Source organism: Girardinichthys multiradiatus, chromosome Y (assembly GCF_021462225.1).
Source record: "Girardinichthys multiradiatus isolate DD_20200921_A chromosome Y, DD_fGirMul_XY1, whole genome shotgun sequence".
NCBI lineage: Eukaryota > Metazoa > Chordata > Actinopteri > Cyprinodontiformes > Goodeidae > Girardinichthys > Girardinichthys multiradiatus.
Window position 1 is genome coordinate 32,759,110 of NC_061818.1, and position 19,992 is coordinate 32,779,101.

General features: G+C 41.1%; 1 protein-coding gene across 1 annotated transcript; it reads left to right on the top strand.

The window, feature by feature from the left end:
* The first annotated feature begins 21 nt into the window (after positions 1 to 21).
* LOC124864526 (zinc finger protein 652-like) lies at positions 22 to 19,657 on the top strand. Its single transcript, XM_047359334.1, has 6 exons — positions 22 to 237; positions 6,283 to 7,700; positions 12,050 to 12,197; positions 12,357 to 12,472; positions 14,918 to 15,062; positions 17,438 to 19,657. The coding sequence occupies exons 2-6, from the start codon at positions 6,693 to 6,695 to the stop codon at positions 18,073 to 18,075; spliced, it is 2,055 nt and encodes a 684-aa protein (XP_047215290.1). The 5' UTR covers positions 22 to 237; positions 6,283 to 6,692; the 3' UTR covers positions 18,076 to 19,657.
* The last annotated feature ends 335 nt before the right edge of the window (positions 19,658 to 19,992 follow it).

Genomic DNA, 19,992 nt, shown 5'->3' on the forward strand with positions numbered 1-19,992 from the left:
CCACGTAGCGGGGCTGAAGACGCCGGTGTCCAGGTATCCCCGCAGCCGGTGTAACGCACATTAACAAAAATATCCTCCCGCCTTTTTGGCACACAATAACAGAAGCTGACATTACCCGCTCTGTATGCACATCCGCGAATGTACATAGATAGAGGGAGGGCAAGCAACCCTGCTGAATCTGTGCAGCTCTGATTTCACGAACGCAACAAGGAGGTCGCTCTCTCTCTTTAGACGGAGGTAAGCCAGCGAAGCGACCGCAAAATGTCGCTGTTTTAGTGGATTTTCGGCACCTGCAGGACTGACATCCAGGGCAGCTGCCGGGAGAAGCAGAAGCGAGTCTCCGCCAGCTGGTGGCAGAGGCTACGGTAAAAACTGTGAACACCGACTTAGTGACAGTGTCGAGTGGAGTGGGTTTGCCACTGTTTTTTTTTTTTTTTTTGGTGTTGTTTGTTTGTTAGGACAGCAGCTTACCACGAGAAGGAGGTACTTTGAAAACAAAGCTTGACGTCGTCTTAAGCTTAACACGGGCCCGATAGCTGCCATATATTATCTTCCATAAGCAACACACACGCAAAGTGTAACGTTTATGCCTAAAACTTTAACGGTGATGCTAGCTTTAAGCTAACTAGCAACATTATGGGCGGTTTTAGGTTAAAAAAAAAAGTGAAAGTGCGTGTATTTGTTTTGGGTAATGCATGTAATCAGAACGTGAGAAAAAAAAAGGTTAAAGGCTGTGAGATTATTCTGCAGATACAGTAATCTAATGGGACCATCTTCAGCTAATGTAGCCAAGTTAGCTTGTCATGTGCATTAAGGTATGTAACTGCAGACCTTAGCTAGCAGGCTAAGTAGCATAAGTTGCCCAGGCCTGTACAGGGTTTCTGCTATTCGCTGAACAGTGTTGGCTTTTGGTTTTAACCCTTTCTTTGGCTGTAGCTTCTCCCTTCTTTTTCCAAAAATGCATACCTACTGAATCCAGTGTTTGACTTTTAAACAACAATTACATGTTTTAATTTGAGATCAAACATAACTGGCCTCTGTCAGGTTTGGAAATGTCCCAAACTGTGCAGCAAGATACATACCTACAGAGTCATGAAGCATCCCTGCTGGGTATGGTCTTGTGAGTTTGGACAGAGTGAGGAATGTGAACCTTTACACGGTCCTCCACAAGCTGCAAAAGGAGAAAGCTCATTAAAGTCTAGATTTGAGAGGGTCCATGGTTTTCAGCAGCTTTGCACGTTGTAAGGTAAAGCATAGCGCACTTGGACTGTGAAGGTCTCAGGCATTATGGCTAAGCACTTTTGAGTATGTGCACAATTTATTGTTTCATACAGTTGCTTTGCAGTAACACTCCCATCCTGTGTCATACAAATCTTAAGCCACAGTAGCATCTATCCGGTATATGACTGGTTTTGTGGTTTTGCCTATGCAAAAAAAAAAAAGTTTGGTTCTCAGCATGTCTCTTAAGGGCTGATTGAGGAAAGCTTTTAATTATACATTTGGAGAGAAAGAAACTTTCTCTGTGCTTTAGATGAGTAAAACGGTCTGTGAGTGATGCATACTGACGTCCTCAGTTTTCTTTTTTCCCAATAAATGACAATTTTAAAGCAGTCCAACTTAAAATAAAACTTAAAGAATTCATCATTGTTTGTATAGGTAGGATCTCCAGATCTGAGAAGGTGTGTAACCTAATCACAGTTGATATTGAGAGTCCTATACACTACACGATTCCCACATCAAAGGACTTTAATATTTCACAGCAAGTGAAACTCAGAAATGACTCATCATTACTGAGTGGAAACCTTCTATGCAGGCTCACAGAAGCTTACCATTTGTTTGTTTATTCGCACATTAAAATTGTATTGGATAATTGCTTAGTGGTGTTCACTCGTATGCAGTCGGTACCGAATTGTTTCAAACTGCTACGGGCTTGATGGTAAAGGAAACACCCTGGTTGCACCTTAAGTCAAGCATGTCAGGCTGCAGTTTCTCATGCAGTTTATATTTCCCTGTCATGTTGAATCAGGATAACGTGTTAGGCTGTGTGTCTTGGATGACCATGTGAGGCGAGTTGCTCCGTCAGTGCTGAGCTCCCCGCCTCCCTCTGTGGTCTTAATGCTCTGAGAATTGCTGTCCGGTTCTCAGAGGGGATCAGAGTCAGCATGCAATGGAAGGCAGGTGTGTTACTTACACACCTGCTTAAATTGCTTACATTTGTAATTGCAAAGTTAGTCAGAACTGGTTTGGTTAAATAGTTACAGTTTTGACAGATTTGTGTCCTCTGTCATTGTGGCATGTTTTGAATTTATCGGGCAAGATGCGAGGAAAGGGAGAAAGATCAGACAAAATTATGGTCTAAATAAATCAGGTTTTTAATATGAACCTTAATCACAATCTAAGCTGTGCAATAAATTAAGCATTGTGGCTGATACTCTGGAAAGTAGTGGTTTTTGCTTTGAATTGGATGGAAACACAGTCGGTAAACTGGGAATGCTTTTTATAAATCTGAGTGAACAAAGTATATGTGTATTCCTCAAGGCTTGAATCTCGGTCCACTTTTATTTAATATGAATATAAAATATTACTGCATCTCTTTCTTTTACACCACACAAACTCACTCCCTTTTCAATCATTGGGTGAATGGGTCAATTATAAAACATCCTAAAGCTAAGTACAGAATAGCCAGAAGTCGGTGATATGGTTAAAATATGCAGGGTTAGAAATCAGGACTCGAGAGACAGTGAGGCAAAATAGCACAGAGCATGCAAGAAGCTTTGACCCTTTACAGATTTCTTCTGGTTTTACTTTTTTGTCAGAACTGAAGGTATTAAATCATCTAACTCAATTTTAGCGTCAGACATCACCATAGAAAAAATGTATTCTGTTTTCAAATAATTATTACATTTACGTGAAAGTCATCCAGACCAACCTGGTCCTATATGAAAAACTAATCTTGTTAAAAAAATGACATAACTTTTGCCCCTTTTCCACTGGCTCGATTTGCCAGCCCGGAACAGCTCCGCACGTTGTGTGTTGCATTTCCATAGACCCGCATTTGTTCCGTTGAGAGGAACACCTGGAGTCGCGACTTTAAATTATCATGTGTTGTTCTGCATAACCGCGAACGAAACACCCAACCGCCAATGTAAAGAAGAAAAGACCGAAACGCATTACCGAAAACAAGAAGTACCACGTCTATTGCCCGTGGATTAAATCTGCTGACTGCATTGACAATCAGCTTTAATGTGTAGGATTATGACATCCGTTTTATTATTATTATTATTAAAGATTTTCCTTTCCCTTTAAAAGACTCGGAAAGATTTGAATTAGGTCCCATTTTATTTCTAATAGTTGTTGCCTATATATGTATTCAGCTGCCGCTGAATATTGCAGTCTCCTATGATCGCCAGAACCACTTGCACCTCGTCGTTGCTCCAAGGGGTGACTTTTACGGATAACTGTGCGAACTCCATCATATGTTTCCGTCACTCGCTTGAATGCACGTTTGAAAATTGCGGTAGTTTTTTCACGCTGGTCGACTTACGGCTGGCCGCGCCCACGGCCAACCAGTGAACAGCCGTTTGTTCGCATCATGTACAGTACCGACTCGGCCTCGCTTAGCCCTGCTAAGAAGGAGGTACCGGTACTGAAATAACAGTAATGGAAATGCTCGCAAAGCAAGTCGCGTGGAGCCGAGTCGGGCCAAATTGAGCCGGCAGAAAAGGGGCTTTGATTAACACCTTGTTTTGGAGAGCTGATTTCAGTTTTCACTAGCCACTCCCAGATCCGATTTACTCGAAGACCTGCATAATCAAGAACCCAGTTTATTAGAGCTTTTTTCTGACAAAATAAAGTAGGCCAAAATATTTCAAGATCAACAGATCCTGATTTAAAGAAATATAAGATCAGATGAATTGTATGTAAAGCGTTGCGAAGCCATTTCCAAGGGTTTGGGAGTCCAGTGAACCACAGTGAGTGCCATTATCCACAAATGGAGAAAACATGGAACCTGCTTCCAAAATTACTGCAAGTTCGCATCATCGACTCATTTAGGAGGTACCAAAAAGTAAAGGTCGATAAGATTTGTCAATAAGAAAGAGACTGGGCAAATGTGCCATCCATTGGAGAGCTCAAAACCCCAAAAATTAACACAAAGATCTACCTCACATTTGCCAAAGCATCTTGTAGACTGAAGAGACAATGAGGAACATTTTAGAAGATGTGCAACGTTACATATGGCTAAAAACTAACAGCAATTCAGAAAAGAGTCTCATACTGACAGTGTTGGTAGTGTGATTGTCTGAGGCTGCTTTGCTGCTTCAGGATCTGGATGATTTGCTGCAATTGTGGAAATCATGAATTCTGCTCTCCAGTAGAAAATATTGAGGGAAGATTTTTTGGCCATTTGTTTAGGAAGCTCGCTTTGCTAAAGGAACAGGATGATGACCGCCGGAACTCCAGCAAGTGCACCTCTGAATGGCTCCAAGAGCAACATAAAAGTTTTGGCAATGCTTTAGTCAAATACGACTGATGCTGTGGAACGACCTTAACATGCTGTTTATGCTTGAAAATCATTCAGTGTGGCTGAATTAAAAACAATTCTGCAGTGAACAGTTATTAGGTTTTGTTGGCAGTTACTATTTCACACAGGGCATCATAGGTTTGGATAGATTTTTCCCTTTTTATAAATGACATCATCATCTGAAAACAGTTTTTTTTTTTTTTGCATTTTCTGAGGTTATCTTTATCAGATATTAGTTGGATCTAAAATGTGTGACAATGAATCAATTCCATGAACGCGAAAAACAGTTTTTCACAATATTGTAGGTGTCGGTATGGACCTGAATTTCAACATCCACATACATTCCACCACCAGATCAGCTTACTTCTATTTTACTTACTACCTCATTCTTAAAACATTGGCAAAATGAAGGGTCTTCTGTCAAAAATAGGTCAGGAATAATATATATATTACCCCCCAAAAACTAATCCAAAATAACCAGGTTTGTAATGATTACCTTCATTTTTTTAGGCAGTGCAACAGATTCACCTTTGCACAGCCTTGGCCCATTTTGTTGCATTTCACAAGCTGTAATTTCCAACTATTACTTAAATATAAGTATAAATTAACTGCTTACACAGAGTAGTGCTGCTTGAGTTTCTTTCTTTTTTTCCTGCAGCCGGTGGGGCGTTGTTTATTTTGAGCCATGGTGCATAAGTGCAAGATGTTTGTGAAGATAGAGGCGGTGATTTGTGCTGTCTCCAAGAAAGGAAATGCAGTTTTTTTTTTGGGTGGGGGGGTGGTTCTATAGGAGGTTTTCTAGCAAGAAGGAACCGCCACCATGCATGCTCAACATTACTGGTAAAGGCTGTTTGAGGTCACCCAGCTGTCAGCCTTGGAGATGCCTCGGCATGGATGTGCACACCTCCAAGTTTATATCTATGGTGTAAAATCAGTTCATAAAAAAATTAATTAGATATACCTTTTTCTGTGTTTATCAACAAGATAATCGCTCTTTACGTTACAAGTGTAGCAGATGAGCTTCACTGACAGGCTGACATACAATTTCCTGTGGTTGTATTTGCAATAGCAGCTCCAGAGCTGTGGTTATACTACGCTTTCTAGCAGTCAATGAAGCTGCATTTATGTGTAGTGCTTAAGACAAAAGAACATCTCGGAGTTTATCTGTATTTCTTGCCGTTTCACGTGAGTTGTTTGTGTCTGAGAGGCATTTAAAGTTTTGTGAATTGTCTCTTAAGCTGTATGGTTGGGCTTTGAATGCAGGTTTTAAGACATTTTTACTGAGTAAAGTCAGAATTTAGATTAAAGTGCAGTGGTTGCGTCCTTTTTTTTGCATGCTCTGCTTCAGCCTGTTTCGAGGTTTCAGGAAAAATAGCTGACGATCTTTTAGAAGATAAATTCTGTACTTTTGGAATGTGGTTTTTATATGCTCCGTTAAGCCAGCTCTGTAATTGCGTGCAAACGATCTGTACGTTAAATTTGATAAATGAGATATTTCAGTTGTGCCCTGGAGAGGTACTCAGCCTGCACAGTTTAGAAATTGAATTTTACTCGCAGTCATTTGTGAAACTTGTGCTTTCAGTTTCTACACTCAGCACTGAAACAAACGTTTGTGGGTAAATGTGACACTCGCTGCTTCAAACTCCACATGTCTGCAGTTTCAGGTCACAGTCGGACTGTTTACTCAAAGCGAGCGGAAGAATGTCTTCTTTAATCTCATCTATATGCCTTGTTGTTTCTTCTTTTTCTGTGTCTTACAGCTAAATGGAACTTCAAGCAAGATGCGGAGGTCCTTATAGGAGCTCCCTGAGTGGTCTCCAGCTCATCTTCACTTGCTCTGCATTTTGAAAATCTCTGGGCCCAACAGACCTTCAAGAACTGACTGAGATTTTGTCATCAGATTTTTACAGTTATATGGAACAAACTGTGGTACAGTTTTAATGTCTTACCAGCTGTGTGTCCTTCTCTGGACAGAATGGATGCTCTCTTTGAATCTGGTTGACCGTCTCTCTCCTCGTCCCCTTCCTCCTGTCTACTCAGCAGAAGGAGGGTGGGGGATAGGTCCCCTACCCCCCCTCGCCGGCTAGGCTAGTCTTCTTTCGGACTGTAGTTGTTTCTCTTTTGCATTATCTTGTGCTCACAACAGCTCTAATCCCTCCATAGCCTCTATATGAAATCCTGCCAGAGCTTCAAGGAGGAGGTTTCCATCCCAAGCCTTGGCGGGATGTCACAGGAGGAGGCACGCAGAACGCCGGTGTCAAAGTCCTATTTTCACTCTCCTAACCCAGACTTGGACCTGACGGGTAAGGTTCACAGAGGGGACGTAGGTGGAAAGCCTTATTCTGTTTTGGTAGACAACAAAATGTCAGCCAAGACACCTGGGACAGATCAGAACATGGGCCGGGTGTCTCCTCAGCATGTGTCTCCACAGCAGCATCAGCAGTACTTCAGAGAGGGAGCACAGGATGTGGGGTTGCAGGGGTCTGAAACGGGTAACCAGGGATCCTCTGATGACACTGAGGTGGATGAAGATGACGACGATGAGGAGGAGGAGGATGAAGAGGGCTACAAACGTGAGCAGATCATTGTCGAGGTTAATCTAAACAACCAGACGCTTCATGTATCCAAGGGGGACAAGACTGGAACCACAGCAGATGACTCAGAAAGAGAAGGAAGCGATGATGATGAAGACGAGGAGGAAGAAGAGGAGGAGGATGAAGATGAGGAGAGCCATGATGAGGAAGAGGAGGAAGATGAAGAGGAACAAGTAGTCGAGAGTCAAAGAATTCGTTCGAGAAGAACCAGACAATGTGTTTCAGCTGCCAGCCAGCCAAAGAGGAAAAGCCTCCGAACGGCTCTGAGCAAGGCCACTGCAGGAATGACCACCAGGGGGCGTAGGAAGCGCCTGGAGCCTCCAAAGAGCAAGCGCAGGTCAGGCAGGTGTGCTCCCTCCTCAGCAGGTACAGAAACAACGGGTGGGAAGGCGGAGATGGAGGAGGAGAAGGAGATGCTGATGTGTGAGAAGTGTCCCAGGGTGTTCAACACACGCTGGTACCTGGAGAAGCACATGAACGTCACACACAGACGGATGCAGATCTGCGACAAGTGCGGCAAAAAGTTTGTCCTGGAGAGTGAACTGGCACTGCATCAGCAGACTGACTGTGAGAAGAACATCCAGGTAATGCTGACTTCCTTCATTAATTAAACCTGCAAATACAGACTGAGCTCAGTGATGCAGGTGCATCTCAATAAATAGCAGTGTAGAAACTTTCAGTCATTCCCATAATTCAATTTAAAAACTAAAACTCATTAATTCATTACACACAGAGTGATATATGTCATGCATTTCTTTCTGTTCATTGTCTATGATTATGGTTTACAGGTAACAAAAACCCCAAATTAAGTTTCTCAGAAACTTTTATATTACATTAGAAGAATAAAAAAGATTTTAAAAACAGATATGTGAAGTTATGCCATTTGAAATCATTGGGAAGACTGCTTACTTGACAGCTGTCCAGCTTAAAGTCATTGACACCCTCCACATGGAGGGTAAGGCTGTAAAGGTTATTGCTGAAGAAGGTGTTCACAAAGTGCTGTATTCAATAATAATAATGGAAAGTTCAGTGGAAGGAAAAAGTGTGGTAGTAAATAGTACACAGGCAATGGGGTAAGGATTGAGAAGCAAGGAGATTTATAAGACGTGGACTGAGAGTGGAGAAACACAAAATCCAAGTTCCTTGAGGTCCAGTGTGAAGGTTCCATAGTCAGTGATGATCTGCTGCTATTGGTGGTCCACTGTGTTTTTTATCAAGTCCAAAGTCAGAACAGCTGTCTACCAGGAAGTGGGTTAGGATTATGCAGCAAATCACACAAAAGGATTCCAGAGCAAATGTTCAATGTGTATACTTTAGAGTAGATGGATTTACTTCTTGGTAGGCTGACATTTCTGTACTAAAAATCATTTTATGTAATTGCTTAAATGTTCTGCTTTAATCCATCATCATCAGAATTCACACCCAAAGTTTACCTTTCTCTTATATTATCAGTGCCAGATCACAAAGGCATTAATTAATTTGACCTTTTCTATAGATCTTTTATTAAACACGTTAAATAACCTGATATTTTAGCTGACACTGACTTTAAACTGATCTCACTGCTTGCTCACTCCTCATTATATCTGTATATCAAAATCAAAACAGTGAATTTATGTCTTGGACCACAAATGTAATAATCAATATTTGGCAGCAATAGTTTATTAATCGTTGCTTTTCTGTTTTTAAATAAAAAGAGTTAGCTCATGTTAAAACTTTTTTTTTTTTTTTTTTTTTTTTTTGCATCTGTGCACTACATGCATTTTGATATTTGCAATGAATTACTGAAATAAGATGCATTTTTGGTGATATTCTGATATCTTGAGATTAACTTGTAAATATGAAAATATTTACATAGCTGCTTTTAGCTGAAACAGCAGAAGCACAGTGTATAAACAAAGGCTGCATGATTTTTATTATTTTTACCCAGGATTCCCAGGTAGGCACAGTCAGCGCACCAAACTCTTACTCTGAGGCAGGTTAAAAACCTTAATAGTCTGCTAGTGTGAGGGAAAACCCACCAGATCTGAGTCGCATGTTTGAGTGTTTGAGCCGAATCTTGATGCAGTTGTTTGGTGTCGACAGATCACCAACCTGACTACTAGGTTGTTTTTAAACAGAAGCACCAAGAGTTCCATTTAACCTCCTGAACAATTTTATCCTTGTCATTTTCTCAATTTTAACCTTACGTAGCTCATAGTTTCTTGGCTTACAGAATTAATGCTTGCTGTTTTATTTATTGACATAATAATAAGGACGATAAGCAGAGTGGACTATATAACAGTTGGCTTTATGGACCGGAGAAGCTTGCAGTGGTCTGTAAGCTACAGGCTTTAGGTTCATGCAGATTTTGGAACGATGAAGAGGAGCAAAAAAATGACCCTAAAACATATTTTGACGCTACTCCAAAGCATGGCTGCGCAGGATGTTGGATTGGGCAGAATTAGGCTGTTTCGTCTGGAGGAATATGATCAATATTAAATAAAAGCCTAAGAATAAAATAACATCCAACATATGCTGGACAAATATTTCAGTAATGTGGATTACTGTGCATTAATTACATCCTTGGCCTCCCTAACTTATTAATTACACACAGAGAGGATTCAGACATGACATTATCTGCTCCTACTTTAATCCAGATGCTCTTAGACAATATTTTAAAGAAGAAAAAAAGATTCTCCTTCCTTGTTTGGAGTCATTTTAATAAATCTTGATTAGTATTTCTGCATATAGCTACAATCTTTACGATTATTCATCCTGAAGTTATTAATTTTGTGGTGAAATATGTTTTAAATTCCTCCTCAGCCATGACTCCCCCCGACGGTGCCGCTGTTAAACTGTCCCCCTCAGGAGAGTTCAGCACGTTCAGTTGGCTTTAGGTGGTTTGACATATCCTGTATTTCGGGATTCTCATTCTTTAAGTTGTCATAGAACAATGTGACGAGATCAGTCTGTTAGTGGGAGCTAACAGACTTTTTTTATCTGTGAAGCCTGGATGTTTTGTAATAAATCTCAGGCTTTTATATAACACAACCTGTATGCTTAGGTGCAAAAGCTGAATGCAGTCTGTGATGGTATACCTCAACTGGTGCTACTTCTTCCAAGTTAAAATGCCTATTGTGAATTTGGCTTATCTGGATGATATATTTATACTAAAACTGTAGCTTTACTGTGGTAAACGTTTCAGTTATCTAATGCTCCTGGAATGCAATAACACTTGGACAACTATTCTCTTGCATTTAATGTTGCAGGTGCTTGCAGATTTGCACACAGCTCCTGTTAGCCTGTATCTTTTTCTGCTGTTATGTTGGTTCCTTTAGTTTCCTGACACTGAAAGGGGGGGTTCAGCTTTTGCCTTCCTGAGGGACTCGCAGCTGTTTCGATCGCTTGAAATGGCCCGATTTTTGCAGACTTTGATTTGCATTCTCAAGTTATTTCGGAGCGCAGAGTGTCTGAACAGCTGCTCACATTCATACAGACAATGCCACACTGTGAGGATGTAAGGTTATCTTCAAGAAGCAGAGCCCAATTTATTAAACTTGTCATTTTCCTCTAAACCTATTCAAATTCAACACACAATCTCAGATAAATCTGTAGTTTAGTTTCTTCCAACTCCATAGTTTTTGGTAATGACACCAAAATACAGAACCTGTATTTTTATTATCTTCAATGGGAAGACTTTATAAACCGATCTACGTATTACACAAGTACATGTGAGTGGAGGTTTAGATTGGTAGCAGCTCTGAGGAAGCTAAAGAGCTTCAACCTTGAGAGGAAACCAGCTGTCTCCACTTCACTTTACTTTGCCAGTTTTTATTGAAGAAAAGAAAAGCTTACCTTTTTATGGGGAGAAAACCCCTCTCCATGCCAGCATAACAGCAAGTCTTGTAAGAGCACCTCAGACTGATTGAGGAAGTCTGTAATTTTGATTATTAGACCTAAGCCGTACCATTAATTAGCTTTTGTGACATTCTGCATGTTGTGGTTTATTGAATCATTTGAAACATGTCTTTCCCCAGGGTGCTTTGATTATACAACTTTCATGAATTTTAGAAACAAAAGATTGGTGCAGAAGTTGGAATTTCTTTTCTCTAATCCACACAAGGTGGAAATTGTCCTGCCTCAAATATCTACACATCCACACACTCATATTGCATCAATCACAGAAGCATCAATCAATAAGCTTTTTGGCTGGATATTGGATTTACTAGAGATCATTTACATTAGTTGGTGTTCCCGGCATGAACTCATCTTTTAAACAGTTTAACCGGGTTGAAGTCGGGCTTTGAAACGGTTGCCCAGAAGCTTAATGCTAGCCTACTTTATCCATTCAAAAAACCAGCTTTGATGATAGTTTGGACCCATTGACCTCTTAAAACACTCCAGGTATCTCCAGGTTTCAACCATCTAGCTGATGCGCTGGGGGAAAGTTGGAAAAACTTGGAAGTCATCCTCTATTATTTCATCCACCTTGTTCAGCAGAAGTAGTGGTAGTTAAACAGCCCCCCTGCAAGACACTGCCAGCACCATGCTTGGCAGTTCATACAGTATGTTTAAAAACCTCACCATGACTCCTCTAAATCTTCTTCTTCTCAATAAGGTCAATTCATTGAGGTCAATTCACTCAGTATTTGTTTCATTTAACCGAGAAACGTTTCTCTAGAATTTACAAATTTCAGTCAAGTCTGAAGGAGCTTATTTCTTGGCTGGCACCTTCCTAGTCTGCGGTGAAATAAAACTGGCCTCTCTCTGGACAGTGGCACTGGTGCTTAACAGGTTTCCAGTTCGTGGCAGTTCATCCAAGATGTTTACTCACATGGTTGCTGTTTCTCCAGCAGAGGGAGCTGGTGTACCATCAAAAAGTTGCAGCTGTTGATAAGAAACCTCAAGAATTTATTCCATCCTAATATTTATGTCTACTTTTTGTTTTCCACAGTGCATCTCCTGCAACAAGTCTTTTAAGAAGCTGTGGTCTCTGCATGAGCACATTAAGATTGTTCACGGCTACGCGGAGAAGAAGTTCTCATGTGAAATCTGCGAGAAGAAGTTCTACACAATGGCTCATGTACGGAAGCACATGGTTGGTAAGTTGGGCCTTCTTGTCAGTCAGAACCACAACCTATTAATAAATATGGTATGTTGTGTATTTTTCACATGTATGGGATCATGCATTCTTATTATTAGGTGTTAAATAAACAGTCACTAGTTACACATTAAGTTTTATTTTGTCTCATCATATCCAGCTCACACTAAAGACATGCCTTTCACCTGTGAGACATGTGGGAAGTCATTTAAACGCAGCATGTCATTAAAAGTGCACTCGCTGCAGCACTCTGGGGAGAAACCCTTCCGCTGTGAGGTAAGATGTTTCTGTTGTGATGCTGCTGCAAAGCAGAAATGTGTTTATTCTTCTCTAATATTTAGACTCAATTCCTGCTGTACAAATGGAGAGTGAACTCCAAAAATAACGTATATGTGAGCGTTATTCATGGAAAATACAGAATAAGGGAAAACACAGTCTGCAGTTAGTTCAATAACAAAGGTATCAGTCCAACAGGTTATTGGTTGCACAAATTACACTGAGCAGGTTATTGCATGTTTGCATTTAATAAAAAATACACAGTAGGTTGATGGTAAATGCAAAGTCATTAGTGGTTAGCTGAAGGTACAAATGCAACGCCAGACAACAGTTATAAAGGCCTTGGAGACTTTATTAAATGTTTTCCTACACAAACAGCAGTTCTCAGTCTCGGTGTCTGAAACTATAAAGCAGAGAAAGTGACAGGGTTATTAAGAACTGGTTATGTCTTGTTTTATATGATCAAGCCTTTCTACAGTGCAAATGAAACCAGAGGAAAATGTTCTGTCCTTTAAAGCATGTAACTTCCACTTCCCTTAAAGTGCCTGAACCAGAGTCCTACGGGACTTTCCTGTAATATTCTTGGGGTCACAGTCAGCCCTTGCAACATTAACATCATTTTCATCAGCAGAAATTACACTCATGATTTTCAGTTTTGTCATGACATCCAGCAGATGGTGTCATAGAACTGTTGCCTAAACTTTCTCCCCTCCAAATAGTTCAGAACCTTTATTTTGTGCTGCAACTTTTTATTTTTAGCACCTGAGCTAACTAAAGAAGATAAATATTGAATGTTTGACATGGTGTTTGTCTTCATTCCTAAGCTCTGCTGACAGAAGATAACATACAGTAAAGACTGAAGAAAAATGCTAGCTAGCAGAAAATACCACAGTGCTGTAAAATTGTATTTGCCCTGTTGGAAAATTCTTGTCTCTCTACGTTTTGTGTCACATTTTAAATGTTTCAGATCATCAGAAAAAAATATTGCATCATACAAAGATAGCCTGAGTAAATACAAAATGCAGTTTTAGATTATGCTGTCATTTATTCAGAGCAAGGAGCTTTATAAACCAATATGGCCCTATGTGAAGAAAAGTAATTCACCCTACGCCTGATTTCTGCCAGTCCTGCACAATCAACCAATTGCTTAAGTAGAACCTGCCTAAAGCAGACTAACAAAATCCCCTGAAGCAACACATCATACACCGATCTCCAGACGGCTTTGTTTCAGGTGAGAAATAAAGCCATTGACATCTTTCAGTCTGGAGAGGGTCACAAGCCTTTTCCAAGGCTTTGGGACTCAAGCAAACCACAGTGAGAGCCATTATCCGTAAACGGAGCGTTCTGATCCTAAATCCCACAGGACACGCCATTGCATATAATATGAATTATTGCAAACAACATAGTTAAGGTAGTTTTAAAACAGTGTGGACATTGTAAAGAGTATTAAAACAAAAACTAGAAGCGATAAAAGTAAACTATTTAGATTAATGACTTGAAATTGAAATACAGTTTCTAGGAGCAATAATGTGTTTGTAGCTCTGCTGTATGGGGCTGACAATTAATTCAATATTTTGTTTTTCTCCCCCATACATTAAACATTCAGCAGACTGTGTTGAGGTCAGAGTTGAGGTCAGACCATGTTAAACATTATAAACCCCGGCCCTCAATGTTCACCAGCTAAAGGACTACACTTCTGACATCCGTTTGGAATGGATATAGCCATTTTCCCTCTCAGTATTCCCAAAGTTGTTTCTGCTTCACAGGGTTTTTTACTTCCTGCTCAGGCCTTTAAATGTGTTTGATCCCAGACTAGTAACATTTTCATGGGTGGAGGTGTTCTAATTAGATGTTAGAAGCTATCCAAGACACTATGGTCTTGTTACATGCTTATTAAGTTCATGTATTGCGTGGGCCTTTCCTCTCAGTGGCTTTACATTCCTCCTTAGATCCCCACAGACATTTATTTGGTCAGGTGGTGGCACTGAAACTATAAATACCTCACCTTTTGGAAAAGATCGAACCAAGAAATCCTCTTTGCAAATATGCACCCTGTGTAACAAGTGCTGTGACCAAAGGTTGTTTTTAGTAACTGAGGGTTTTTCATTTTTCTTTTTTTTCTTTTTTTTTGTATTTGGCTTTTCTCAGATTTTTAATTTCACCTGACAGGATGTTGGAGGGGCCCGATCAGAGCTGGCTGGGTTCTTCTGAAGGGGGACAGTCACTCCTCACATTAGTTTGTACTGGAAACTAAATATGCTGAAGTAAACAGAAATCTGCTGCACATTACACAGAAATGTAACCATTTCAGGAGAAAAAAAAGTTGTGAAATGCAGGTCGAGACGCAGGTGGCGGGGTTCAGTTTAGGTTTCTGAGAATATGTCTGTGCATGCATTGACTTGGTTGGTGCAACCTCTAAAAAAGCCCTTTCTTTTCCTGTTGCAGCACTGTGACGAGCGGTTCCAGTACAAGTACCAGCTGCGCTCCCATATGAGCATTCACATCGGACACAAGCAGTTCATGTGCCAGTGGTGTGGCAAAGACTTCAACATGAAACAGTACTTTGACGAGCACATGAAAACGCACACAGGTGAGAATAGAGGCTGTCTCTGCACCGCGGGGAACTAATGCAGACCTTTTTCACATCAGGGAATTTCGTCAGAATAGCATTTTTTTGGTTTTAGAATTTAAAATGTTTGACAAACTAGTAATGACCTCCACATGGCCTCTACAAGTTCAGAACAAGTCCTAAAACTAAAACTACATTTTCTTTTCGCATTCTAACACCTACAGAAATATCCCTCAAGACTTCATGAAAGTGTGCAAAGATGGGAAAAAATGGGAAATCAGTGTTTTACAGTCATCAGAGATTTCCGTCCCATCATAGCTCTGTATAAAAAAGAAGTAAAATCTTTTATCACACACGACTCTAAAATAATTGCAATAAACAAAGCAGACATAAAGGGACACCATAAACATACAACAGCAGTGTCAATGGTAACCATCCTGTTTTTATTTCTGCTTCAATACTTTAATGCTGTAAAAATAACAAACTAACATCAGTGATTGTAAATCCTTAAACACCGCTTTAACCAGAGCTCCCATGCTCACTGCTGTTGACCTTTCAGTTTAACGCGAGACGTAAAGAACCAGTAGATCACTGAACAAAATGATGATGGAAAGGGGCTTTAGGTGAAACCAAAATGTCATACACTGTATAAAAATACACACAACCTTTTTCTTCCCCAATGTAAGACATTAAATCAGTTAAAACAGGAAATATGTAATCTAAGTTAGGATTACCAAATATTTTGCTATGTGCTAATCGGCAAAATAATGCGGAAGTGTTTGTATGAGAGTAGGGGTTCGCGTACTTTTCCTTAAACTTTAGTAGCATTTGTTTTATACTGATGGATTGGGTCCAGCATATGGTGTTTCCTTCTACAAGCTTCTTATAATATTTTTGCTCAAAGTTAGGCCCTTTCCTCCTGACAGAACCAGTGTGACTGAGCCAGGTGTGTAGGCCACCTTGCTTGCACACAGCCTATAATATTTATTTGAGACTGAGCTCCGGGCTTTGTGTAAACTGTAATGGCTTCTTCCTCACTGAGTGACCTTTCAGCCCATGCCAGTACAAGACTTATTTTACTGTGGAAAATCACCTTCCCCCACCAGCCTCAGCCAGAATCTTTACAAGGTATTTTCCTTTGGTTCTTGTGTTGTTAGTTATTTCTGGATCATGGAAACTATCTCCTTTCTGAACAGCATGATGACTAGAAATTACCATGATTTTTATGCTAGATCAGCATAACGTCTTGTAGAAATCATTTTAGCGGTTCTGACTGACCTAAAATGGGGAACATTTAGTCTGATTTAATGTCTGATAGTAGAAAAACAAATCCTTTTATAGAGTGTATGTAAACATCTGGTTTCAACAGTTACCAACGTTACAGTTATACTGATTATTTTATGTTAACTCATTTTATTGAAATGTAAAATTTTTCAGGGTTTATTTTGTTAGTTTTGTACTTGCAAAGCTTAGTGCAGATAGATTTAAAACTTTTCCTGTCTTCCTCTCAGCCTGTCAGGCATCATAAGCTCTCTATAAAAAGCAACAAAATGGGGTGTTGCCTCTTTGCTTCGTTTTTGCAATGAAAGGGGTGTTTTACATCAAAGGAGAGCCTTGCGTATATTGTGGCTTGTAATGACTACCCAGACACATGAAGCTTTACGTCCCTCCCGTTTTTTTTGGGGGGGTTTTTGTCTATGTTTTGCCAGTTTCCTAAGAACAACCCGAACACTGATGCCTGTATGTCATCTGCTGTTTTTCCTGAGCCGTGGGTGGACACGCTACACTCAGTTGGCCCTCAAGGTTATATTTGTGATGTGTAATTATGCTTCCCTCCCGTATCCCTGCAGCTATCGACCAATTTAGCCTCATCCAGGAGGAGACACACCCAGTCGTACTCTATAATATATCAAAGTTTGGTTCTTTTTGTCAATTCCTGTGTTTAAATGTAACAGGTACAGAAGGCTAGCGCATCAGCTGTCACCTTTTTGTATTCAGTTGGTGTGGAGGAGCTTCAAACGTAACGTGCCAGAATACGGCATTTAGAGAGCCCTTCAGCAGGCTGTTAATAGATGGCTGTGTGGGTGGTAACAGGCACATTTAGTGGCTCCATGGAGGGCGCTTAATGAGAGCGGTATTCTAACGGGGCTGCTGTTCACTTTCACATCTCCGATCCTCAGAGTGTGAATTGTAATAGCTTCCTGGGGAGTGGGTGGGCTGACAGCAGAGACCCTCAATTCAAGATAGTAGCTTATTTGCATTCTCGAAGCAGAAATTGAAAAGGAAACTTTGTGTGAAAAGCTGTAACTGTTTGACTATTTCCAAGCAGCACGTGACAGAAAATGATTTGACTCTGATGCACCGGTCTTTTTTGTCTTTCTCTTCCTTCTGTGCAGGAGAGAAGCCTTTCATCTGTGAGATCTGCGGGAAGAGCTTCACCAGCCGGCCCAACATGAAACGCCACCGTCGCACCCACACGGGCGAGAAGCCGTATCCCTGCGAGGTGTGTGGCCAGCGCTTCCGCTTCTCCAACATGCTCAAAGCTCACAAGGAGAAGTGCTTCCGGGTCACCAGCCCTGTGGTTCTGCAGACTAGTGGATCCACTGTGCCTGTCCGCCTCTTTGCCAATGCCTTCTCCTCTCCTGCTTCCTCCTCTTCTTCCCCCACCACTGTCCCTGGGCCCTCAGCGGCGACCCCGGCCACCACCTCAGCCTCTCTGGGCCTCAGCCCGACCGGAGGATCCATTCCACAGCAAAGCCCTGTCGGACACACATTCTCCCATGTTCAGCTCCATTCAGCTCCCTCCCATCATCATTCCCATCCTACAATAACACAACAGCACCTCTCCAACACACCCCAGCAGGTCCCTCCTCACAGCCACCACCACCTGGTGGTGCCCCCTGTTGCTCACCTCCCCCCTCCCCCAGCTCTTTTCAAGAGTGAGCCCCTAAACCACTGCGGGCATGAAGACAGCAGCTACCTGCACCACATGGCCCCCCTTGACAAGGGCCCTGGAGCACCGCAGCACCACTGAACTGTGCGCCTTGTTTGTTGTCTTAAAGTTCTGCCTCAGTTTCTCAAAATTGCAGAAACTTGAAGCCAAGTCTGCAGAGAGGGCCCAGTGGGAGAACAGCAGCGCCAGTCCCTGTGTGCTTTACACAGGAGGTGGAGAGATGTTGCTGACATCAGTGTGAATTAAAATAGGAGCATTCATGTTCCATCAGACAATGGAGGTTTTCTGTATAGACGTGTTTAGCTTCTGTCCAGCAGTCTAAAATGAATCCAGACATAAACATTAAAGCTATAAACTGTTGCACCATCCGTGCTCACATGAAGTGAGACATCACTTTAAAAAACTGCTCACCTGGCAAAGGTTTTACAATCGCTAGAAATCATTCTCAGATTCTCTCCTTCAGAAAACGATTCTGTGTGAACATCTCTCTCCACATTGATAGGTGGAAACTCGTTTTTATCAAAAAGCTGCTGATGGAACTCAAAATCCATATTACCTGGACTCTATGGATCCTCAAAGATCACTGAACTTTCCTTTTTTTTTTTTTGGTTAATCTGACTTAAGGTCATACATCAGTCAGCTCATCCCCATAGCAATATTCTACTTATTCTCCAAACTGTAGTGCAGGAACCTTGTGGGCAAACAGAAATGTTTAATGAATGTTGAAACTGGCTCTACCTGAGCATTTTTTCCTGGTCAAAGGGCAATGTTAAAGAGACAGTTTGGACTTTTACTGCGAGGTTCTGGTAGTGGGTCCTTTACCTTTTACTAGACCGATGTCATATTGGTGTAAGGCTAACTGCTGAGAAGACAACTGGCCCAACCCATATTTTTTAGCTGATTTTAACCAATTAAAACAACTTTAACTGAAAATGTTCATTTTGCGAAAGACTGTTTGTTGCAGTTTTCTCCACTGAAAAACTTCCATTTTACCGTACTAAATAACGTTAGCTCAGGCTCTCAGGGTGTATTGGTCTGTCTCTTCAGCTTCGACTCGTCGGTCTGCTCTTATTCCAAGAACAAAGCAAACATTTTGATTTTGTATCAGGCTGTCAGTTTTACCGAGGCATCAAACGTTTAGTCGTTTCAAAAATGATCTCGGGTGAAGTCATGATCAGCTAGCCAGGCGGATTGATACAGCTGGCAGTAACGTCGCTTTGTGTAGTAACTCGGATGTTGTTCGGCTGAGAAAACAGCGGCAGTCCTTCGTGTAGATGAAGGATTATCAGATCTCTAGTAAAAGGTCTAAATCTGGTTTCTAGATGAGGTCAAAGGTGTGTAATATCTAGCGATGAGCAAATCTCTTATTTTACTTACTTACAACTTGCAAGCAAAAGAAATTACACTTTCCTAATTATTCCTAAGATGTAAATGGTAGTCTGCCTTCAGTGAGCTGCCTACCTAGGGCCCGATACATTTTGATTAATTTATTTTTTGATTCCATGTTTTACAAACTGAACAGATTATTTAACATTTAAAAGTATCTGTTTAATTTGTCAAATTTCAACAGTTAAATGAAAAACTTGATGTTTATGCAATAATCCTTTAAATCCACCTGCCAGGTATCTGTAAATATTGTGGTAATAAAAAAAAGTAGCACAGATCTTACACGTCATTATCCATTATTTCTAAAGGTGAGGATAATGCTGAGGGTCTTTGCGGAGGGTTGCGTTTGCAGGTTAACGTTAGCTCTGGTCCTCTCTGGGTTGATATGACTCCTTGATAAATTGTTTCAGTTAATTGTGTGTCGACCAAACTTACAGACGGAGTCTCCCGATTCAGAAACTAAGTACTTTCTGAGGATGTCGTAACTGTTGATGAGTGGTGCTGTAGCAGCGTGCCGCCCTGCTCTGCGGTCTTCCCCACTCAGGTGTCAGTCTGAAGGAGAGCTGAGCCTCGGCTGAACGGGTCATATTAGACATACGTGCAGACAGACAG